Source organism: Oncorhynchus nerka, linkage group LG9a (assembly GCF_034236695.1).
Source record: "Oncorhynchus nerka isolate Pitt River linkage group LG9a, Oner_Uvic_2.0, whole genome shotgun sequence".
NCBI classification, from domain to species: domain Eukaryota; kingdom Metazoa; phylum Chordata; class Actinopteri; order Salmoniformes; family Salmonidae; genus Oncorhynchus; species Oncorhynchus nerka.
In genome coordinates, this window is record NC_088404.1 from 38,891,676 (window position 1) to 38,918,150 (window position 26,475).

The following is a 26,475-nucleotide window of genomic DNA, read 5'->3' on the forward strand; positions in this document are numbered from 1 at the left end:
GTTGGAACCAAAAATCTCAAATATGGACACATTTCCACCGGTCTAATGTCCATTGCTCGTGTTTCTTGGCCCAAGCAAGTCTCTTCTTCTTATTGGTGTCCTTTAGTTGTGGTTTCTTTGCAGCAATTTGACCATGAAGGCCTGATTCACGCAGTCTCCTCTGAATAGTTGATGTCTACACTATATTTCTGATCAATTTGATGTTATTTTAATGTACAAAAAAATGTGCTTCTCTTTCAAAAACAAAGACATTTCTAACTGACCCCAAACTTTTCAACAGTAGTGTATTATATAGTAAGAATTCATATCTTGGAATAACAGAATATAAAACTGTTTTACTATAGAAACTGCTCTTTGCGATCATGTAAGGAAATGTAAAAAACTGACCTAGATGAACCTCTCAAGGATGATTTCAAAAAGTTGTCATCCATGTTGGATGCGATCACACCGCGTGCTTTCTCTCCTTTCAAACTCCCCAACGGTTCCTTTGGCTGAAGACAGGTATCCTCCTAGCAATTTGTAGTTTAAGTTACAAACTTAAACACTTATTTACCATCATTTATTTACCATCATTTATTTGCTAAATATAAAGTTAAGAAAAGTTGAAATGGCAGTGTACATTCCGCCCAGGCTAAATGCCAAAGCATTTCTGTGACATTAGACAAGAAATACTCAAGGACAGAACTACATACATTTCAATGGAGAGAATAAATGCCTTAAAAGCATTTCTGTGAAGCTTTGTGATTGACAAGGACAGGTTTGATGTCGGACAACAATATAATGTTCATGATTTAATGCGTGCCAAAGACCGGTAAGATGAAAAGCGGGTCGCCAACCCCTCAGTAAATTACCGCAGTCACGAATAGGTTGGTTGGGGGAAATAAATGCACAGGATTTGTTACCGGCGATACTTTTCAGATATAATGAAAAGACAGCAAAAAGTTGGTGGCAAAAGCATCCTTGGTGGTCTGAAATATTTCCTTTACTTAGCCCTGCATACTTACACAATTACACCAACACTTAATGCTTTCAGTTAATTAAAGCATGGCCAGTGTATCCAACAGTGTAAAAAGTTCAAAAGCATTCCATGCCACTCCGATAGCATAACCACTCAGTTAGGCAAGAGGGCGGCTCAGTCTTTTTATGATCATGAGGTCTCCTGAGGGATAGCAGGCTAAAATAATACCAATGGCAACACTGACTAACTAAGGGAGCGGGACAGAGTCCAGCATGTCTGACTATGTACCAGACAGTCATGCCAACATAATGCCTCACCATCTGACTCATCCTGGCTGACTGAACCTTCTCCTTCCTACAGTAGCCTACCTCACATCTGACACACTAGGAATCCAACATGGATTACAATGTTTCTACAATCCAAGATAGTCCAAGAAAGGGATTAAAAAATGCAGGGGGGGAAAACGATGTCTTAGTGCAGTATCTTTCCATCTTAGCTGTGCTCTCTAGAGTGTAGATGAACTCTCACACACAGACAAAGACACTCAGACACTCACACATCACTGCTTGGGTTCAGGCCTGAACTCTCCATGCTACTCTGTACTGAGGATAACCAACACCAACTCAGCCATCTGAGCACAACGTCAAAAACACACAGAAAAATCCTTCCAGACTCATTCCTAGCTTCTCTGTTGGTCAGAAGAGTGGGAGGAGAGAGACAGGAAATGAGATTCAGCAAGCATTACATCAGCAGCTATAGGGCCACAGTCCTCAGTCCAGGCTGGGAAACATGTGAACCTTAGCACCTGTTGCACCTGCCTCTCCTCTGCCCGCTCAGCCAGTGCTGTGCTGAGGAACCCTGTGACACTGTGCTAAGGTCACCACTGTCTCCCGCTGTGACAGCAAAGTGGAGGGAAAATGTCAGGCAGGGAGACATCGTCTCTCCACTGTTAAGCCCCTAGCGAGGCTCCAGCCAGCCCCTGTCTGCCTGGCTGTCACAAGATCACGTTACATCAACATTCCCTGTGCTGCACACCAGATGAAGTAAAGGACCACCAGGATCTCCAGCACACAATGCTATACAAAGTCAACAATACAGATACAACTGATGGCGGAAAAAATCAATACAGTTATATATCGCAATATAATTTCTTTACGATATTATATCGATAAAATATGTGTGTTTTTGTCGGGTAGCGTTAGCTAGCGCTAGTTGTGAGAATTGCAATACATATCGTATAGGCACCTAAGTATAGTGATGATATCGTATCGTGAGGTCCCTGGCAATTCCCAACCCTAGAAGATATGTCATATAATCCTCTCACTGCCAGCCAATAAAACACACTGTCCTCTCATATCAGTCTTATTTGATCAAGCGTCTTGTCAGCCAGTGGTTAGCAAACAAAAGCAAGTAGACTGACAGACGGCCTGGTTTCTGGTTTACTTCAGATCAACCTGAGTGTGTGTGGCCCATCTATACTGCATGGTCTCTTTATTTCACACTGCCCAGTGATGTTCACAGTCCCTGTGGGGCAGACCACAGTTAAGCACATATTGGATTAAATGTTCTGTCCATGTATTAGACACTGAGCAGAGCAATGGCAGCACAGTGAATGAATCCGCAGTGAAGGAGAACAGATGACAGCACATGGGAGAGGGGGGTCAACTAAGTGCTTAATCTAATACAATCAACATCCACTACAATTGGCCATTTGTGTGGCACAACGCAGACGCTCTTCGGTGCTGGGGGCACTAATCACGTTCCCTTGATGACTCTGATGTAAACAAAATTAGCCAGTCATTTGAAAAATGCCATGGAGGGAAAGAGAGAAAAAACTCCACACGTATAAATATGACCCAAAGGAAACGGCATTCCACAGTGCAGATGAATGACTGACTTGGGTACGCGGAGTGAGAAACATCATAGACACAACGTTGCAATCCCCTTGAACAAATGCCACTTTGTGTTGCACACACACACACACACACACACACCCACACACACACACAACCCACACACTTCCTATCACACCACGCCTCCCAACCCCAACTAGCTCTATGTCTAGAGGACACACATCTGGAGTTGGGCTTTGACATTTAATGGCATTTGTCTAAACACACGCATCTAGCATGTAGGCCTAAAGTTAATCACAGACAGCCACTCTCAAGCTGGTAACAGACAAACTTTCTGTGAGCTCTGAACTGCACCAGGCAAAAGAGAACACAATGTTGTTCCAGAAAAAATAATTGTATAAAGCAACCTTACGTAACACATCTTTTCCCCATTTTTGGAAATTCTTCAGAAACATTTTAACAACCCTCAGTGCCAGTATCAACAGCAGATACATGGACAGATAGAGCAGTAGTTTGGGTGGCAGGTAGCCTAGCGCTTAAGAGTGTTGAGCAAGTATCTGAAAGGTCGCTGGTTCGAATCCCCGAGCAGACTAGGTGAAAAATCTGTCAATGTTCCATTGAGCAAGGCACTTGGTAAATCACTCTGGATAAGAGTGTCTGCTAAATTACCAAAATGTAGTTTGGTTGGGTAGACGGATAGAGCAGTAGTTTGGTTGGATAGATAGAGCAGTAGTTTGGTTGGATAGATAGAGCAGTAGTTTGGTTGGGTAGACAGATAGAGCAGTAGTTTGGTTGGATAGATAGAGCAGTAGTTTGGTTGGATAGATAGAGCAGTAGTTTGAATGGGTAGATAGATAGAGCAGTAGTTTGGTTGGATAGATAGATAGAGCAGTAGTTTGGTTGGATAGATAGATAGAGCAGTAGTTTAGTTGGGTAGACAGATAGAGCAGTAGTTTGGTTGGGTAGACAGATAGAGCAGTAGTTTGGTTGGGTAGACAGATAGAGCAGTAGTTTGGTTGGGTAGACAGATAGAGCAGTAGTTTGGTTGGATAGACAGATAGAGCAGTAGTTTGGTTGGGTAGACAGATAGAGCAGTAGTTTGGTTGGATAGATAGAGCAGTAGTTTGGTTGGATAGATAGAGCAGTAGTTTGGTTGGGTAGACAGATAGAGCAGTAGTTTGGTTGGATAGATAGAGCAGTAGTTTGGTTGGATAGATAGAGCAGTAGTTTGAATGGGTAGATAGATAGAGCAGTAGTTTGGTTGGATAGATAGATAGAGCAGTAGTTTGGTTGGATAGATAGATAGATAGATAGATAGATAGATAGATAGATAGATAGATAGATAGATAGATAGATAGATAGATAGATAGATAGATAGATAGATAGATAGATAGATAGATAGATAGATAGATAGAGCAGTAGTTTAGTTGGGTAGACAGATAGAGCAGTAGTTTGGTTGGGTAGACAGATAGAGCAGTAGTTTGGTTGGGTAGACAGATAAGAGCAGTAGTTTGGTTGGGTAGACAGATAGAGCAGTAGTTTGGTTGGGTAGATAGATAGAGCAGTAGTTTGGTTGGGTAGATAGATAGAGCAGTAGTTTGGTTGGATAGATAGATAGAGCAGTAGTTTGGTTGGATAGATAGATAGAGCAGTAGTTTAGTTGGGTAGACAGATAGAGCAGTAGTTTGGTTGGGTAGACAGATAGAGCAGTAGTTTGGTTGGGTAGACAGATAGAGCAGTAGTTTGGTTGGATAGACAGATAGAGCAGTAGTTTGGTTGGGTAGATAGAGCAGTAGTTTGGTTGGGTATTGCGTCAGATGGAAATATTGACGAATACGCTGATTCGGTGTGCGAGTTCATTAGAACGTGCGTCGAAGATGTCGTTCCCATAGCAACGATAAAAACATTCCCAAACCAGAAACCGTGGATTGATGGCAGCATTCGCGTGAAACTGAAAGCGCGAACCACTGCTTTTAATCAGGGCAAGGTGTCTGGTAATATGTCCGAATATAAACAATGCAGCTATTCCCTCCGCAAGGCTATTAAACAAGCTAAGCGTCAGTACAGAGACAAAGTGGAATCTCAATTCAATGGCTCAGACACAAGAGGCATGTGGCAGGGTCTACAGTCAATCACGGACTACAAGAAGAAACCCAGCCCAGTCACGGACCAGGATGTCTTGCTCCCAGGCAGACTAAATCACTTTTTTGCCCGCTTTGAGGACAATACAGTGCCACTGACACGGCCTGCAACGAAAACATGCGGTCTCTCCTTCACTGCAGCCGAGGTGAGTAAGACATTTAAACGTGTTAACCCTCGCAAGGCTGCAGGCCCAGACGGCATCCCCAGCCGCGCCCTCAGAGCATGCGCAGACCAGCTGGCCGGTGTGTTTACGGACATATTCAATCAATCCCTATACCAGTCTGCTGTTCCCACATGCTTCAAGAGGGCCACCATTGTTCCTGTTCCCAAGAAAGCTAAGGTAACTGAGCTAAACGACTACCGCCCCGTAGCACTCACTTCCGTCATCATGAAGTGCTTTGAGAGACTAGTCAAGGACCATATCACCTCCACCCTACCTGACACCCTAGACCCACTCCAATTTGCTTACCGCCCAAATAGGTCCACAGACGATGCAATCTCAACCACACTGCACACTGCCCTAACCCACCTGGACAAGAGGAATACCTATGTGAGAATGCTGTTCATCGACTACAGCTCGGCATTCAATACCATAGTACCCTCCAAGCTCGTCATCAAGCTCGAGACCCTGGGTCTCGACCCCGCCCTGTGCAACTGGGTACTGGACTTCCTGACGGGCAACAACATCTCCTCCCCGCTGATCCTCAACACGGGGGCCCCACAAGGGTGCGTTCTGAGCCCTCTCCTGTACTCCCTGTTCACCCACGACTGCGTGGCCACGCACGCCTCCAACTCAATCATCAAGTTTGCGGACGACACAACAGTGGTAGGCTTGATTACCAACAACGACGAGACGGCCTACAGGGAGGAGGTGAGGGCCCTCGGAGTGTGGTGTCAGGAAAATAACCTCACACTCAACGTCAACAAAACTAAGGAGATGATTGTGGACTTCAGGAAACAGCAGAGGGAACACCCCCCTATCCACATCGATGGATCAGTAGTGGAGAGGGTAGCAAGTTTTAAGTTCCTCGGCATACACATCACAGACAAACTGAATTGGTCCACTCACACTGACAGCGTCGTGAAGAAGGCGCAGCAGCGCCTCTTCAACCTCAGGAGGCTGAAGAAATTCGGCTTGTCACCAAAAGCACTCACAAACTTCTACAGATGCACAATCGAGAGCATCCTGGCGGGCTGTATCACCGCCTGGTACGGCAACTGCTCCGCCCTCAACCGTAAGGCTCTCCAGAGGGTAGTGAGGTCTGCACAACGCATCACCGGGGGCAAACTACCTGCCCTCCAGGACACCTACACCACCCGATGTTACAGGAAGGCCATAAAGATCATCAAGGACATCAACCACCCGAACCACTGCCTGTTCACCCCGCTATCATCCAGAAGGCGAGGTCAGTACAGGTGCATCAAAGCTGGGACCGAGAGACTGAAAAACAGCTTCTATCTCAAGGCCATCAGACTGTTAAACAGCAATCACTAACATTGAGTGGCTGCTGCCAACACACTGTCATTGACACTGACCCAACTCCAGCCACTTTAATAATGGGAATTGATGGGAAATGATGTAAATATATCACTAGCCACTTTAAACAATGCTACCTTATATAATGTTACTTACCCTACATTATTCATCTCATATGCATATGTATATACTGTACTCTAGATCATCGACTGCATTCTTATGTCACTAGCCACTTTAACTATGCCACTTTGTTTACTTTGTCTACATACTCATCTCATATGTATATACTGTACTCGATACCATCTACTGTATGCTGCCCTGTACCATCACTCATTCATATATCCTTATGTACATATTCCTTATCCCCTTACACTGTGTATAAGACAGTAGTTTTGGAATTGTTAGTTAGATTACTTGTTGGTTATCACTGCATTGTCGGAACTAGAAGCACAAGCATTTCGCTACACTCGCATTAACATCTGCTAACCATGTGTATGTGACAAATAAAATTTGATTTGATTTGATTTGATTAGACAGATAGAGCAGTAGTTTGGTTGGGTAGACAGATAGAGCAGTAGTTTGGTTGGATAGACAGATTGAGCAGTAGTTTGGTTGGGTAGATAGAGCAGTAGTTTGGTTGGGTAGACAGATAGAGCAGTAGTTTGGTTGGGTAGACAGATAGAGCAGTAGTTTGGTTAGGTAGACAGATAGAGCAGTAGTTTGGTTGGGTAGACAGATAGAGCAGTAGTTTGGTTGGGTAGACAGATAGAGCAGTAGTTTGGTTGGGTAGACAGATAGAGCAGTAGTTTGGCTTGGAAGACAGACAGGTCAGTTAAACAACTGTACCAGCTAAAACTACCAGCCTGTGATTCCGGGGACTTTCCTCAACAGGAACATCAGTATCATTACCACACACAGTTGGACGGCAAAACGGCAAGACAAACCATATATCACCCAGTTAAGGGGGTGGAATGTAAAAAAACAAGCTTTTTAACAAGTTAGTACATGCCTGGCCAAGGAACAATGCATACTGCAGTACATGAAAACAACTCCTGGCTGCAGTGAAGAGGTGGGAGATGGACCACACAGCAGAGATCTGATGCCTCATATCATGATAGAAAATAACATTGTACAGATGTAGGATCTTCATTTGATCACTCTTTTGTTGCTGAGAATTTACATAAATTCACTGAAAACCCACACTAACACACAGTTATATTAACAGTATTACACTTTTCATGTCGCATAATATTGGCCAGCTAATAGCCTTGCCACTGATCAAGCAAAATTATGGAATAAACGTTCAGATCCTGTTGCTGCAGGATTATTTTGCTGCGACAATACAGGTAAAATTATGATCCTACATCTTTAACTCATGTATCAACAATAATTTATATGTTTGTCCACTCAATGTTACAATTATATCAAAAGGACCCAGGCAAGTGTATCAAAATAAAACCTAAAAATAATAATAACTCAAAAGAAATTGTTTAGCAACAAAAGGCAGCTTTGAGTAAATGAGTGTAAGTAATGTGGACTAATAAAACATTCATAAGAATCGGAGGTGTTTACATGAACGCTGTGGACTAGCGCCTGTCATGTTTTTCAGAAGACCAGAGAGAGGTGGACCTTAAAGCACACTCAAGTGCAAACAAGCCTGGCTCGGCTGGTCATGTCTCAGTAATTGATGCACTAATGGGAGGGATAGGGGGGTTGGGGATGGTTGGGGAGAGAGTAACGGAGGCTGGGACTTCAAAGGCTTGCTAGACACTTATCAACAAACGTGCTCTCATCAGACACAAGAGGACGGGCAGATGAAAGGTAGACTAATGCACCTCACCCCACCGCTCCACTCTACTCTGCTCTATCAGCACTGGGCCTGGTTATGGGAGCCAGACGACCACACCAGAGGAGAGGACTGGGGGAAAGGGGGAGGACAGAGGAGTGGGACATGGAATCAGCCAGAACCCAAACATATGAGATAGGGAGACCAGCCAGACAGTGTTTGGGCGGTTCAGTAAGACATCTGCACAGATACCCAATAAGCAACTTCCTCTAGGATTGGGGAAAAGATGGGCACACGTGGCATGAACAGTGTCTGTCTCCATAATGGTGCAGCGGCCTAAGGCACTGCATCTCAGTGCAAGAGGTGTCACTGCAGTCCCTGGTTTGAATCCAGGCGGCATCACATCCGAACGTGATTGGGAGTCCCATAGGGCGGTGCACAATTGGCCCAGCGTCGTCCGGGTTTGGCAGGGTAGGCCGTCATTGTAAATAAGAATTTGTTCTTAACTAACTTGCTTGGTGAAATAAAGGTACAAAAATATATATATCATGTAATTTAAGGACTGTTTTCCCACAATATACTTGTAATGATGCCAGGGGTTACCTTGGGAGAAGTTTTGGAGGATATAGAAAATGTAACATGAAAAAAATCTCCAACTGTAAAATGATAGTAAGGAACACTAAATGAGTGCCCTGTGGGTCCTGAGTCAGATTAGCCGGCTGGATGAATGAGGATAGTGAGGTCTCCCAGGTGACGTGGCCTCTCCCTCCACTCCCCGCCTAACAGACTGAGATAGAGCTGCTGTTGGTGCTGCTCTGGAGACTCTGTCTATATTTAACACAGTAGCGGCCCACTGTCCGTCCGCTGATGAAACAAGAGAGCAGCTGTGCTGAACCTCCTCAGCTCCCAGACCTTACTATAGTACTGCAGACATGGATAAGGACAGGACAGGGATTAGGACAGGACAGGGATGAGGGCATGGTAGGGATAAGGACAGGACAGGGATTAGGACAGGGAATAGGACAGGGTAGGGATGAGGACAGGACAGGGATGAGGACAGAACAGGGATGAGAACAGTGCACAGATAAGGACAGGGATGAGGATAGGAATGAGGGCATGGTACCTAAATCCACCACTGATATGAAGACATATCAAATAACATAAGATCCTCCAAGATTAAAGTGCATTTCTCACACAAGATCAGACTGAAACGATATTGAAACAGGCTGCAGCATTGTCTAACTCTTCTTTAGTCAATGTGAGGACTTCGACACCTCCGTAGTTCTCTGAACAGGAGCAGCGTAGACTTACCCCCACACCAGTGTTTTGTGTCATGTTAGCTCTGGTGTTATTATGTTAACACAGGAGAGTGACACGAAAGACTTGTTGCGAGCAGAATCAACATGCTTTGCATCATTCAAGACTGTTGCTTTGTGAGATGGTTTTAACGTTCAGAGATAGCCATTGTTATGTTAATGCCAGCTGAAAAGTACCCAGGGCCTTGCCTTGGCTCCAAGTTGGAACAGGTCTGCCGGAGCCATGGCCCAATGAGACACGGGTGCTGGCCCACATAGCAGCAAAGACAAAAGTCTGAGCCTTTTGGGTGAAACACGGGTAAATCCTCAGTGGAAATGCGCCATAAGACCCCATATTTCATCCTTGGCCACCCTGATGCTAACACAGCGCCAACTGGTGAAAGGCCAGTTGGTGTGGCCAAGGAGCAGCAGTCCTGCCAGGAGCAGGAGAGATGGACAGGCTGAGAGGAGAGGAGAAGGCCAGCAGCAACAGCAGACCAGAGGAGCCCCATACACCTGTTCACATTACCCAGCGTCCTGACAACTGCTCTAGGGCTTGGGTATGAAACCCAAACAGACCAGGAGACAGAGGAAGGGGAAGCATCCTCCTTGTCCTCCCGGATGAGGTCAAGGTCACTCTTCAATCACAGACAAATGCAGACATGACTTAGACAGGATAGACAGCAGCTAGACCTCACAGGTCTATATCAACAAGGCACTCTGTTCTCTCTTCACATTGACTGAAGAAGCTCAGTAAAGGGTTAAAGGGGAAGTGGGGTTGTCAGAAGCATTTCAATTAGCTGAGTAAGTCCATAAGATTTCCTTTGTAATTTTATGACACCCTTTTATCTCCTCAGTGCATAAGAACAGACAGGCATGTTGCAGCCTGTACACACACACACACACACACACACACACACACACACAATCCTACATGTGGCTTTTCTTTAGCTCTTAAGAAGTAACACAAAGCGTGTTGTTATGCTAACCTCTGTTATTTCAAAGAAGTTCCTACCCACTTCATTCCAAAAGAGAACAGTCATAAATGTAAGTCTTTTTTCTCTAGACAAAGACCAGCTAAAGCTATAAAGAGCATTAGCCTTGACATCTGATTTCCATTGCTCCACACTCCTAACATGTACATCATGTTTACACTGTTTAGCAAAATCCCTTTACCATATTTCCTCATGATAGGAACTCATGGTGACATTGGGCACACTTTGTTATCAGCAGCAGTGATTTGTATGACCTTTTCATATCGCATATCAGCTGTAAAGAGTAACAAAAACACGAGCTAAAATAATATGTGAAATTAGAAAAGACATTAGAAAGGACAGACAGTGATCAAACAATGTTCTGAAACTGAGACAGCTCTGGGGGCATCCTTCTTCGACCGGTCAGCTGGTCTCTCCTCACTACCCAAGGGGACTTGGGTAGCTCAACTGAGCATCTCCGCGTAGCTCCACTGAGCATCTCAAGACCCACCCTCCTCATCTCAGTCATCACACGTGCCACATCCACACACTTTCCCCTCAGTGTGTATGTCATAAGCTTCTGCCTTCAGCGGTACACATTTATTCAATGTGAGGGGGCATCACACATGAACAGAAAATATACAAATAAACACACGCCATACAGAGAGAAGGAGAAGAAGCCAGCAGAGAAGCGGATCTGATCCCGTTGCCCCTGAAACTAGCTGTTCACCCATGGCAGAACAATATTCTTCTTCTGCGGTGTGTCAAATATATCCACCAATACCGCACACATCCTCACTTCTGCAGGAGAGATTTGTCGGCAGGAGATTTTTTTTCCCCCGTTGTGGAATTAACTTGTGCTCTGAGAGCTTACTTGCGGGCATGGCGCATTATCCCCCCTGGCAATGCCAAGCCTGCCCAGTAGTGAGCAGTGGCTGCAGCGGGCACAGAGCTCAGGCAGGCAGCCCAAGCAGCGTGGAGCAGAGCAGAGCGGCTACTCCTCTCACCTCAGTGGGGAGCAGCTAGCGAGTAGCAGTGCTAACAGGCGGAGAGGAGATAGGCCTCGTCCTTCCTGCCATTACACTGGGACTGAGTGGAATCTATCACAGAGCGGTGGCCCCACGGCGCTGAGAGAGGAAGTTATAGTATTCACACAGATTTATGAATGAGTGTTAAGAGTGCCGGATGAGTCACAGCTTCCGCACAGAGCAGCCAGAAGGCAGCAAGCAGCCCATCAGCACAGGCAATGAGTGGCTCGCACACACCGGCACCAGTCACCACGTGTATGCACACACACACACACACACACACACACACACACACAGACACACACAAATACACACACACACACACACACACAGACACGCACAAATACACACACACACACACACACACACACACACACACACACACAGACACGCACAAATACACACACACACACACACACACACACACACAGACACGCACAAACACACACACACACACGCACACGCACACACACAATAGGCACACTGGGCGCGGATAAAGGCAAATGTGAGGGCATGGAATGCCTATGTGTGTGTGTGTGTGTGTGTGTGTGTATGTGTGTGTGTGCGAGCGCTCACATTTGTGTGTGTCTCTATCCGTCTCTGTGGAGTGGCAGCATTGCTACACAGTCCAGCCTTTTAAATCATTATAGAAGAATCTGTGGTGGCAGCATTGCTACACAGTCCAGCCTTTTAAATCATTATAGAAGTATCTGTGGTGGCAGCATTGCTACACATTCCAGCCTTTTAAATCATTATAGAAGTATCTGTGGTGGCAGCATTGCTACACAGTCCAGCCTTTTAAATCATTATAGAAGTATCTGTGGTGGCAGCATTGCTACACAGTCCAGCCTTTTAAATCATTATAGAGAGGCATTGATGACAGTATTTTCATAACGGGTATTCAAATTTGACAAATACACAACAGATAACCAAAACAAATGTACTATTTGAAAGACACTACTATTTAAAATGCTTTGCATAGTAGTATAGTATGTGTTGTTGACACAAGCAAGCATGTAAGTGGCTTGCCATGCATTGCACTACAAACTAGCAACGCACTGAAGCAGATAATATATTAAACATTTGCTGGGAAAACTAAAAACAAACTGTCTGACCAATCATACTGTCCAAAGGAAACTTACAAAACCAATTGAACAGAAAAACTATTTGTAACCAAACCGTTTTATCCCCTTGCGTTGCAAGGGCTCTGATTATTGGGGCCGAATGAAGAGCATCTCTATAACAGCTAAACATATTAAGATCTCCTGCTCAAATTTCTCAAGAATGACATTTATGAATGTGACCTAATGGGAGAAAATGTGTCAGAGGCCAGGAGAGGAGAGAGAGGGGAGAAGAACTGCATGGAATGTACTCACATACACACACAGACACACAAAAACTAGAGGACAACAATTATTTGTTCTTGTACCTGCGTAGGTATTAAAGCTTATTAAGCACTATACAAAAAGTATGTTCATGGAAGGCCTCTGTCCACCGACCACTCTTTAAAATACATCACAGTCTGAAAGCACAAAGATAGGGATGGGGTTGCACCCAGGCCTACCATGAAAGGGCTTGTCATCCATCTCTAATGTCGTTTCAATCAATGGCACCATAGAGTAGCAACACAAGGAATCAATATCCCCTAGTCCTCTGAGAAAATAATAATTAAAAAATAAATAATAAATAAACACTGTGGTTATGCTAGCTAGCTAGTGTTGTGCAAGTCCAGTTTCCCATGGCTTTTCCCCTCTCAAGAGGAGTTGTAGTGACCCATTGAGAGCGCTGCAGGGTTGAGGAGAGTGGAGGAGAAGATGAGGGATCTGATTATGCCATCTTTACTGTGGGGGAGGAGGGAGTAACGAAAGGGAGGGATGGTACGATATGTGAGGCTGATAAACAGAATGGCGTGGCTCTGTCTTCACAGTGGAACACTGCCTGGGCAGAGCTGGGCAGGCATGCCTGGCACAGGGAGATGGATCCAGGAAGTGAGTCACCAGCAGCACTACCATACCCCCCAGGAAAGTACAGGGCTCTTGGAGAAAAGGCCAGACTGTTGGAACTGGAGCCCTTCCTGTCCCTCACCACGGCCCTTTGATAAGCCTGAGAGAAGCCTTTAAAAATGTAAAGCCTTCCCTGCATGTCGAGGCAAGTGTCTGGGATTACGTTGGTTAAACAAAAACAAGACAACCGATCATATGACATAGCCCACCTAACGCCTCACGCACACACACACATTCCCAGGGCCTGTCTCTACCACCCACATCATCATCTTCCATTCAGTGATCTCTTGGTTTTTCACAAACATTCTTTCTCTACCATACCACATGGCCTCTGTACATACAGGGAGTTCTGTGTGTTTCCCATCTTTATCCTCTCAAAGCAGCAATGACTAAGCCAGCAGGAATTTCTACCTTATATACTCCCTTAAAGAGACAGTCACCAGCCCCTTTTCCCCATTCCTGTCCAGTACGCACTCTAGCTCTGCTGTAGATTTAATGTATCGAATCTCACAAACTAAACATTTAATTTAAAAGCTTTCATCACAATGGCTTCCTCCAAATCTGCTCCCCCTGATCTAAACCATGAACATAGTTGAGGGCAGAGCCCTCAGAGCAGTGTGATATCAAGTTGTACACTTGAAGCAAAGTAAAAGATACAAGCCAACACGGTGTTATCTGGGGAATGTAAGTAAAGGGCAGTGTGGTTAAGAAACCAGACTCCAGAGTGTCATTCAAGCTGAGCGTATTGTAAGTAAATATTTAAACACATTAATGGGAAATGTTAGCTATATGAGGTCAGACGAGCTGTATGGTGGTGTGATCTGCACTAACAGAACAGGGTTGGTCAGGACAGCCTGGGTGCTGCTTATCAACCAGCCTCTCTCTCTCCCGTTGGCTGGCTTTGCTCACTTCTCCTCTGGGGAAGGAAGACATACCCGCCTGGAACAGAGTGACCAGAGGGCCACATTCGAAGCAGGCCAGAGAGCAGGTCACAAGACCCAAAATCACACGCCAACAACACGCAATGTCACAGGGGCCACGGCCAGCCAAACAACTCAACTGGCGGCTGGAGTGTTGAGAGAATGAGCACAGTGTGTAAACAGTAGATATCTCACAGCTAAAGCTTTTAGCAGTCTCTGATAACGCTGACAGAAGAGAGAGGGGGAAAAACTGGTCAAACTATGAAGAAGTGCAATAAAAAAAGACCAAACTTGAGGGAGGGAAGGAAAGCGGGAAAGGAGTACCAGATGAGGAGGAGGGAGCTGGGCTGTGCCTCCTCTGGGGTGTTAGTGAGAGCCTGCCGTTGTGCTTGTACACTTGACATTTCTGTGACATTTTCCCCTCAGACCCCCTTCTCACATAAGCCATCCGTTAGCGCCTCTCCACATGCCATGGCCCGCTACTAAAGAGAACCCACTACCCCCTTAAATCTCCATGGCCCGGGTCTGCCTCTTTCCAGACAAAGAGCCTAATATCAGCCAGGTAACACTATCCTACCCTACCCACGCCCAGCCAGACAGGAACATAGAGCCAGGAATTAACCTCGAAAGTCATACGTTGCCATTTTCATATCCATTTCTGAGGCAATCTGTTCCTTTCTAATTAAACATTTAGTAGATTGGTGTTGCTTAAAACTGTACACAGCGAGTTCATACAAGCAGGCAAGGCAAGTATAGAGTAATGCCTGTTTGACCTAACAAACAATAGCTCTCCAAAGAAACTTCCCCAGAGGCTAAAGTAGTCCTACTAGCAAACAGCATCTCCTAGTCATGTACTGTAATTAAAGAGATGCATTCAGAGTAGAGGATTGGTCCGGATTGACTAGGAAACCGCTACACAGCATGCCCTTGAAGAAACATCTGTACTGGAGAAAAACAAGGCAATTATGCAGAGGGGTGGAGACAAGTGGAGTATCTGCCCTTCAGTGAGGGCCAGAGAAAGTCTCATCTCTGCTAGACTCAGAGCCTTGAACATTGTATGGGTGAGAACTGAGCCTACAAATCTAGCTGTACTACCACTAAGCCACAATCACACATCCTCTAAATGAGCCATTTTATCCTGATATCACAATCTCTGTTAGTCTTTATTTGCAGAGTTGAGACCTCAAGTCTCAGAGTATTTACCCTGACATCTGCTCGGCTTTAAGGTGGGAGAATGGATCTGCGGGAGCAAATCAAAAATGCCCTTTGTCTCCTTACCATAACAAATCTTAGGAAAAACAAAAATGTTGACCCTTAACATTGGTTCCAAACAACATCAGATAAATCAGTTAAACAGATAAACATCAGACAAGCAAATATTTGTACATCAATTAAGTTAATTCCACACAGGTCACTTAAGCCAGTCCAGACTGTCTATACTGCAACATACAGTTAGATACACCAGAGACCCTTACAACAAATACTATAAACAGCCTCATTAATTTAATACTGCATCCAAATAACAAATATCGCAACAATAAAGTCCATTCCTTGAAACATAAATGGCCACTAATGAAGTCACTATTTAGAGGTTGATTTCCTCTATTTGTTTTCTTGGTCTGAAGGGAAGATGTTTAGAAGTACCAGTTATCCATGGGAGCTGTAAACAGGTCTTCAAAAGGCCATGGCTGGGAGGACATTTTCCCATTATTATTTCATGTTGAGAGGAAAGGGGAGCAGACAGGCAAGTAGGAGGCTAAGAGAAGTGTTTTCCCCCAAAGCTCCTTGAAGTCAAGGTCGACCTACAGTAATCTCCTTCGCAGGGTAAATATGCATCTGAATTCCTTTGATTTGGACCAGTGAAAAACTGTCCACACAGTGAGACACTTGAGGTTTTAAACAGGCGGCCATTCCAACTCAAGCTCTGCAGTGTGTAATCGTCTAGACAAAACAGACAAATACACTACGGTGGGAGCCTGGTTGGCCAATACCGTGGCACTGATGTCACTCTGTCAGCCACACATTCACAACAACAACGCCAACCACAATGCCTAAGGAAGACAACTAAACAACAAGACCAAAACAACTTTTCCCACTATCCCTTGCCCTTAACTTCCAGTCCTAAATAAGTCAATTGTTGACATGAATTTTATTTATTAACTTAAAGGGGCAATCTGAGGTTGCGTCATCCATTTTTTGACTTTAATTAATTAAATGTACCAATTGATTCTTGAAAAATATAACATGGAAATGCTCATGAGCTTAGTTCATCTGTCGTACCCCATCAGAACCCGAAATATAAGCTTTCATTCCAATGTTTGTAAACAAAGTAAATGTAAACAAACACTATATTGCCTCAAAACATGGTTTAAACTATCATTTTTATATTAGCTCTGTCTATGAATTTCAGAGGGGTTCCATTTCTCCAGCCCCATCCCTCAGCTTTTTACAGAAACAGGGGTGAGGAGAACACTTTTTTATTGTTTCAACTGCTGATTGACAGTTTCATTCTCATTCTGTGAGTAATAGACATGTATACAATTAAAGTCCCACTGTAAACAAAAACATGATTTCTGGTTTTTTATATATATATTTCCACACTATGAGGTTGGAATAATACTGTGAAATTGTGAAAAATATGATAATGCCCATTATAGAGCTATATGAAAATACCTTTGAATTTTCAGCCAGATTTTGTGGGATGGAGTATGTCATCGGGCAGTAAATGAGTTAATAGACCGATAAGAAAGAGAGTTCCAAACCTCTCTGCCAATAACAGCTAGTTCTCTGTTTTTCCCTCCCCACTCAGACCACTACCAGACAGTCCTAGCAAAATGATTGCTTGAGGAATTGCTCTTGCGAATAATATATTTTTGTTTCTTTTTTACCATTTTGACTGAAAACAGTCACAGTATGGTACTTCATTGTTACCCAGAAATGACTTGATATTGAGGTAAAAAAAATGGCTGCATTGGTCCTTTAAAAATGGAACTATAAAGAGGCTACAATAAAACTATATCCTTCCTTCTTCATAGACTTTAAATACTTATGCTGTAGTGTATTGTGTCATAACTCATTAATCACACCAGATAAGATTTAGTAAATATTGACCTGATATGGTCCAGACATGAAGACTCACTGCCTCGCTTTTTGGCAGAGCAACAGTAACCTCAACTGAGAATGTATTTAATAGCAGAAAATGTATTATGCACACATCCTTAGTTCTGTCAGCAAATAGGTTGATCTAAAGAAAAGACCTCCATAACAAACAGACAGGAAATGTTTTTACTGGGCGGGGGACAATCCTGCTCCCTGACGAATATGAAAGAAAAACAACATTGATTCATGGGATTTGTTCACTGGGGAATTCACATTTTCTAGATCAAAAACACCTCTGCAAATGGTTGCATCACAAGTTGGATAGACAAACACTGCCAAATACCCCAGTTATTTGAGAAACAATCTACCTTAAAACCAGAGGTGGGGACTCAAGTCACATGACAGGTTTTGTAACGTATTGTCACCAATTATGTGGCACAGAGTTTCTGTGGATGACTCTCTATGCAGCCAGAGACAGTAGCCGCAGCATCATACTTGTAAAAGAAACGTGCAATAGAATGGCTAGTGAAAAGCACACTCGGCCCTCTGATTGGACCAGCAAACTGTCAATCAACACAGGTCAGGTGCTAGCAAACAGATTGTTGATTTTCGATCGGCTGCAGTGCAAAACTCAAATTGTAGGAAAAAGGATTGCCATAAATAAATATGCAGGTCCAAGAATTGGTTGTTAATAACCGTTTACTTTGTAAGCTCACCAGCAATGGGGCATCATGCAACAACGACTAGCATAGGCCTACTGGTCTTTTGGTACATCAAAATCGCTTGAAATGTATAATTTACTTATGAAGATTGCATTTGGAATTTTTGTTCAAATGAATTATTACATAATCAAAATGTGTTGTAGACAAAATAATTAAAATGTGTGTCTGGTAGCCTCAAAAAATAGACAAAGATTTGTCATTGCATGTATAGATTTAATTTTTATTGACTTTGTTGACTGTTTTTCTTGAGACTCAACTTGATACTCAGACCTTGCGAATTGAGACTTGCTTGTGACTTGAATAATAGTGACTTGGTCCCACCTCTGCTTAAAACCTTTAAAAACCAACACAAACAAATACAGAATTCTGCAGGAGTAAACAACAAAAAAACAAGTAAACGGGAGCTCTGTGGACAGGCTGTCCTCTGTGCTGATGTGACTGGGTCTCTGCTGCCCAGACTGTGAAGAGAAAAGTTCAGCGCTCCTTACCTTTCTGGCAGTGGTTGGATGTCCAGCAGCGAGAGTTAAAGTTGCCGTTAAAACTGGTCTTGATGCACTGAGCGTTGTCCTCCATGATGCCTGGACACACGTCACCACACTCCTTGGACTGCTTGTTCCCCGCGATGAAGTTGTTGAACTCTGCGTCCATGATGAGAGACCAGTCCACAGAGTCCAGGTAGCAGAGCTCAGGGTTCTTCTCGATCCGGATGGCCCCTCGTGTGATGTTCCTCAGGTTGTACAGGCCAATGTCCTTCAGACTGGTCATCTCGAAGATCACCAGGGCGTAGTTGTAGAAGAGGTTGCGTCCGCGGATGACGTTGAGGTTGGGGAAGAGCGTGCTGAGGCTGTCCAGGCCGGACACGCGGAACAGGAGCAGGTAGTCGGTGATGACGGTCAGCTTGGGGAAGCTGAGGGAGCGGAAGAGCTCCTGGTTGAGGTTGTTGGTCTTTTCTCCGATGAGGAGGATCTGCAGGTAGCCCTCCACCACCGTGCAGTTCTCCAGACTCTTGAACTCACTGATGTCATTACGGATGTCGATACTTAGACCACAGACTGGAGGAGAGAGAAAGGGAAAGAAAAATCATACATTATTACACATCATAGTTAATCATTTTAAAACACATTGTTTGTGTCCCTTATTCAATGTGCCTAAATAAAATGTAACCTTTAATTATATTATATATGCATTTATTTGTCTGCATACCTATTCATTGTATTAATCTGTTTACCATGTCTACCATGCAAATCTAATTTCAAGTCAATGTTTCTTTTCAAGGGGTGACCTGGCTTAAAGGCGTACTGTCAGCCAGTCCCAGAAATTGTAAGAAACAAATGAGAGCACCAAAATAACAAGCACAACACCCATTAAAAGGGCTGAATCTAATCTTCTTGAGATCATTTCTGAAAATATATGGAATTGATAGTACAACAGGACTTAGAACAGGACTTCTTGTGTTATGTTATACTATTTAGGCCATGCTTTGTTCTGTTCATGTACAAAAGCTTATTGTTGCTTTTGTTTCATGGTTGTAACTATTGGTCTGTAATGATGGTCCAACGTGACAACAAGGTCTGTGGCAGAGGCATTCTTTTTGAGACAAATGAGAGACAAGCAGTCAGGGTCATCTGAGGTGAGTGTGCTCCTCATACTGAGCAGACTTAGGAAGTTCTCTCTCAAAGACAAGGGTTAATATTTTGAGACACTCTCTTGACATATATCTTATTAAGACCTGGAATCCTATGTTCCGCTCCTTTACCTGGATAACACCTCGGTTTAAAAACATCCCATCCCTCTCAGCTCAACACACAGAAAACAACACACAAAGCCACAGTCCCTGAAGCCTCCTCTGTCTCTCTCTCTGTTACACACACACACACACAGACACACACACACACACACACACACACACACACACAGACATCTATTATAAATCATCTCTGCTTTCAATTGTATCTGTCAATTACACCAATCAGGAATGGATACAAGTATAGCTAATAGGATATCATCACTGAAAGACAGCTACGATAACAGACCATATAAAACCCAGCCGTTGTTTATATAAGTGCTTCATGTAGGACACTGAATATACTGCCCGAATGTAAACAAAACATCACACCTGTAATGCCTGTCGCCTGTCACCCTATAAATCCAAGACAATCCTTTCACTGTAACACTTGGAGTAAACCATCTCCTCTGGGTCTATTGATACATAATGACGACAATAATGATTATAACAGTCCATTTACACCAGGGGAGCAGAGCTGCAATTGTAGCCATGACAAAACATATAAAATGTATGAGATTCTCAGGACTGTAGTTCAAAGACAAACCCAAACAAATAGTATCAACATACGCAATCTCACAGTGGGAGGGAGACCTGTTACGCTCCTTACCAACTCCGTGTCCCTGTCTATATGTCAAGGCAGGTACTGGTCAAGACAGTACAGTGTGATAAAGGCAAAACAAACATAGAGAAAACACCACACCAAAAAAACATAGAAAACCCGACAGGTAGCCAAGAGGTTTCAAATGCTACTTGGAAGGTGAAACGATCCGTTGAAGAAATGTCTTGTCATATGAGCTCCTTTGGCTGAACCTGTTCTGTTCTTCCAGAGGCTTAGGACACCCTCTCAGTGAGCGTCACAGGGCCTGTGCAGCGAGACCAACAGTCGTGCATCAAACCGCCCGGCCCTGATCCATGTCAACACACCATTTACCTGATGCTATGATTTCTAGAGGTCGACCGATTATGATTTTTCAATGCCGATACTGATACCCATTATTGGAGGACCAAAAAAAGCCAATACCAATTAATTCGGCATATTTTTATATATATATTTGTAATAATCACAATTACAACAATACTGAATGAACAATGAACACTTTTATTTTAACTTAATACAATACATCAATAAAATCTATTTCGTCTCAAATAAATAATGAAACATGTTCAATTTGGTTTAAATAATGCAAAAACAAAGTGTTGGAGAAAGTAAAAGTGCACTATGTACCATGTAAGAAAGCTAACGTTTAAGTTCCTTGCTCAGAACATGAGAACATATGAAAGCTGGTGGTTCCTTCAATACTCCCAGGTAAGATGTTTTAGGTGGTAGTTATTATAGGACTATTTCTCTCTATGCCATTTGTATTTCATATACCTTTGACTATTGGATGTTCTAATAAATACTTTAGTATTGCCAGCCTAATCTCAGGAGTTGATAGGCTGGAAGTCATAAACAGCGCAATGCTTAAAGCATTGCGAAGAGCTGCTGGCAAACGCAGTAAAGTGCTGTTTGAATGAATGCTTACGAGCCTGCTGCTGCCTACCACCGCTCACTCAGACTGCTCTATCAAATCATAGACTTAGTTATAATATAATAACACACAGAAATAGGTCATTAATATGGTCAAATTCGGAAACTATCATTTTGAAAACAAAATGTTTATTCTTTCAGTGAAATACGGAAACGTTCCGTATTTTATCTAACGGGTGGCATCCATAAGTCTAAATATTGCTGTTACATTGCAGAGGCTTCAATGTTATGTCATAATTACGTAAAATACTGGCAAATTAGTTTGCAATGAGCCAGGCGGCCCAAACTGTTGCATATACCCTGACTCTGCGTGCAATGAACGCAAGAGAAGTGACACAATTTCCCTAGTTTAATATTGCCTGCTAACATGAATTTATTTTAACTAAATATGCAGGTTTAAAAATATATACTTCTGTGTATTGATTTTACGAAAGGCATTGGTGTTTATGGTTAGGTACATTCGTGCAACGATTGTGCTTTTTTCGCAAATGCGCTTTTGTTAAATCATCCCCCGTTTGGCAAAGTTGGCTGTCTTTGTTAGGAAGAAATAGTCTTCACACAGTTCGGAACGAGCCAGGTGGCCCAAACTGCTGCATATACCCTGACTCTGTTGCACAGAATGCAAGAGAAGTGACACAATTTCCCTAGTTGAAAGAAATTCATGTTAGCAGGCAATATGAACTAAATATGCAGGTTAAAAAATATATGCTTGTGTATTAATTTTAATAAAGGCGTGGATGTTTATGGTTAGGTACACATTGGTGCAACGACAGTGCTTTTTTCACGAATGCGCTTGTTAAATCACCTGTTTGGCGAAGTAGGCTGTGATTCAATGATAAATTAACAGGCACCACATCGATTATAAGCAACGCAGGACAAGCTACATAAACTAGTAATATCATCAACCATGTGTAGTTAACTAGTGATTAAGTTAAGATTGATTGTTTTTTACAAGATACGTTTAATGCTAGCTAGCACCTTACCTTGGCTCCTTGCTGCACTCGCATAACAGGTAGTCAGCCTGCCACGCAGTCTCCTCGGGGAGTGCAATGTAATCGGCCATGATCGGTGTCCAAAAATGCCGATTACCGCTTGTTATGGAAACTGCCCTAATTAATCGGCCATTCTGATTAATCGGTCGACCTCTAAAGGTTTCTGCTAATTTCCACAAAGCTGTATCTAACCTCACAACAATGACCATAACAAAAGCTCCCAGTAATCATTTTATCTACTGATACTTAGATTTGAATTGAATGGAAGACAAAATATAGCATCTATACATTCATATGACATCCATAAAACCCATACTGCACCATAGGCCAAACATTTACTTTTTTTTTTTAATCTAGAAGTATCCTAAATGAGATTCCACTTCAGTAATAAAATTGAAAAAATCTTCAATATATTCTGCCAAAAATAGTGAGCACATTGTTTATCGGGATGAATTGCCTTTATTTGCTCCTGTCAGTGTGATGCACTTTTCTAAATTTAGAACGCAAATGATTACTTGGGTAGAAAATAGCATTTGCGTTCTCCTATCGACACAAATGCCCTGGGGCTCCACTTGTGAGCCATCGAGCTGCATGTCCTCTTTGTTTCATTGAGAATTTTTCCTCTGCTCCTTGAACAGCCAGAGGGGGGAGGGGTACAGCAACTCAAACACAAAGACTAATTTGTTTGTTAGTAAAGAGAAACTCTAGGCCTCACTTCCTGTTGGAGGCGGCATTAATACAATCAGTGGGAGTCTGGTGGGGAAGAGACAAGAGGAGGGGCAATGGGGGATATTGTGGCAACGGAGGAGATAGGGATTCTGCCAGGCAAGTCTATCTGAGGCCTTACTATCGGTGTGAACCCGTCAGCGATAAAAGGAGAAGGTGAAATTAATTACAAGTATTTTTGGAAGCTATAGTGACAATTACCAAAGAGACCACACTCCCTGAAATGATGAACAGATTGTCTAATACTACAACTAAACCTGTGACACTCCTACACCTGAACATGTCGCAACATCTCTGTTCTGAAACCAACAGAGAGAGAGAGAGGGAGAGAGAGAGAAAAGATGGAAATTAAGAAGGTAAGAAAGAAATAACGAATCCCACCTCACTGCTTTCTCACTACCTTGTTAAAGACGTCAGCATGCTTCAGTTCGGCTGGCGCCTAGCCGAACTCAGCTAGGTGAACCGAATGAGTGTGCTTGCATACTCCCTTAAAAGACCTTCACTTGAAGAGAAAGAGAAAAGCAGCAATAGTACTGTTTGTCCATTTTGAGACGCCATAGCCAGTATACACTTCCTCAAAAAGTCAGAATCTAAGATAACTCTGTCATTAATATAGACGTCTTTGCTGAGTACATCTTAGTTGCTCAATTTTAAAGTATTTCTCATTTTAAAAAATGTACATGAAAATGAGCTGAATGACAACTAAGACTTCACTGAATAATCCCTACAGTTGACCAATCACCAACGAAGGGGCGTAGACTTTCAGATCTGTGCATCCTGACAAGCCTGGTCCATTTGCACAAAATATGATTTGTCTTCATACTTGCATAATAATTCATTTAAACAGACATTATGGGGGAATTAATATAATTCCAGCCCTGACAGCAGTCATTTCCTATTGTTGTGTAACGGCTGTATCTAGCAGTAACCACTGTCCTCACAATGGGATAAGCACACATAGAATAATGTGCTTCTCCCTGTCCCTGTTCACACTGCTGAGTAAACACACATATCTCCAGCGCGTAATGGGATCCAGCGGCTCATGTTCATGATTGATAACCTTGCCCTGACCTTCCATATAAATGTCATCCCACACACAGTCATACACACACGCGCAAGCATGCCCACACACACAAACACGTGACTCCGTAAAAGAGCCAGTGCATTTTTAGTCTGTAAAAATACAAGGGTAGTAAACAACTTGACTATTACAATATATCAGCCGTGATCTTTTAACAGACTAAAAATGCACATTTTGCTTTAATTGAACTTTGACTGACAGCTTAAGCTGTGCCGCATAACAGGAGAGGATGTCAGTCCCTATGGGACAGATCAGTATGTTGAGTTCTTTATCAAAGGTTACTGAAACCATTTAACAGTCTAGTATGAGACCATTCTCGGAAAGCGAACAACTGTATATTTTTCAGGTCTTCCCACTGTAATCCCCAGCAAGGTTGTTATGGGGAGTAATCTGATGGAGACAAGCTCTGGGGCTGGACTTTATTGAATTGAATCGCCCACAAATTCATGTCCATCAGAACACATGACACTTTCCCAAGAAAATGTGCTCAGATATGCAGACAAATGTGAGCATCTGATGGGCAGTGCAAAGGCAGTGGACCTGGTCCCTCCCTCAAGCCCAGTACCTCACATCTGCCACCTCAACTTCACTTAATCCCCCACATGCTGGAAGTCATCTGACTAGTGGTCTGGTGGGCCACTTCCCCTGCATGGTCTTCACTTCAAAAGGCTCAGACATCAGACCCAAACTGGTAACACAACACTGTCACCCCCTACACATGCACTCCAAACCCTCTCCCCGGTTCCATCGCAGCATGGCAGAGAACAGGTAAACACACACATACCTGCAGTCTTTTAAATATAGTTTAGAGTGACATTTAATAGGTTTGCACAATCAGTTCCAATACCACGTTTAGTTTAGATTAACAGTTGAGCTATTGAGGTACAGCTTAAACATTAGATCCCCACCCCTTTTACAGCATCTACAGCGTATTTATATGGTTTCATCATATCAAGTGTTACAAATCAAAGAGCTGCATATTACCAAAGAGAGGAGGTTCCCCCCCAGAACAATAATGCAAATGATGAAAGTCCCCATTTCAATATGCATCTGCCCACAGTCTCTTGATCTGCAGCCTGTCACTGATATAGTCTGTGCAATCTATTAGAAGAGATAATATTTGCAATCATCTTGCAAATTGTACAATACTCCACGGGCTATTAAAGCCACGGGCCACAGCACATGATGTTGTATGCGGCTGGCCAGAGATTGCACATGCGCAAATTTGAAATAAGTGTTTAATTAAGCATTGTAAACCTCAGCTTGCGGCCTGGAGAAGCCGTAGGACAGCATTTGACTGCACTCTCACAAACTAGCACAGTGACACACTTTCCCATCCCTGCCTGCACAGGGGCATGCCAGTGAGACAGGCTGCCTGCCACGCTGCGCTGTACTGCAGTGCGAGAGCAGAACAGCGCACAAGGCACACACACACACAGGCATGCCCACTGCACTGACTCCCTCATGGGGGTGAGTAACGATATGCCGGCATCACTGCCCCCTTAGCGGATCCAGGGCTAGGGGGTGGGCAGAGGCACAGAGCGAGAGACCGAGGAGTCTTACTGCCTCACCCATGAGAGAGAGAGGGTGCATTTCATTTTTTATTTAACCTTTATTTTGACCAGGAGTCATGCTGAGACCAGTCTTTTTTTTTTTTTTTTTTTACAGATGAGCCCTGTATACACATCAATACACATCAATATACACATAAAACTAATTAATGTCTGAGTCACTAGTCCCAGTCGCAGTCACAAAGGCCACAGCACCGCAGTCCTCTGTACCCCTCAACCTAAGACAGAGAGGGAACGTGGATGTTAAATGCAGAGAAACATCTACACATTCCCCCTTTCTGTGTAACCTTGGCGACAGCTACTGCCATTCTGCTTTCCAGGAAGAATGGATCCAGTCGTAACTATGCATTAGCAATGCCAGGGAGTCTGCGTTAAACAAGGGGCAGGAGTCACAGGACATGAACAAACAGTGGATGCTGAGTCTAACAATATACACACAGTGAGATCTGTCTTCATTTAAGTCCAATAGTCCCTACAGGTGAGAATAGCATCATTATTCTGAATTGTAATTTTAGCCCTGAATCCCACACAAAC

At 43.4% G+C, this 26,475-nt stretch overlaps 1 protein-coding gene across 1 annotated transcript in view; it reads right to left on the reverse strand.

Moving 5' to 3' along the window:
- igf1ra (insulin-like growth factor 1a receptor) overlaps positions 1–26,475 on the reverse strand; it is a 151,994-nt gene that overhangs the window by 119,519 nt on the left and 6,000 nt on the right. Inside the window, exon 2 of the mRNA XM_065022571.1 lies at positions 18,746–19,309. Coding sequence (XP_064878643.1) covers positions 18,746–19,309 — 564 coding nt within the window. The remainder of the gene's footprint in view (positions 1–18,745; positions 19,310–26,475) is intronic.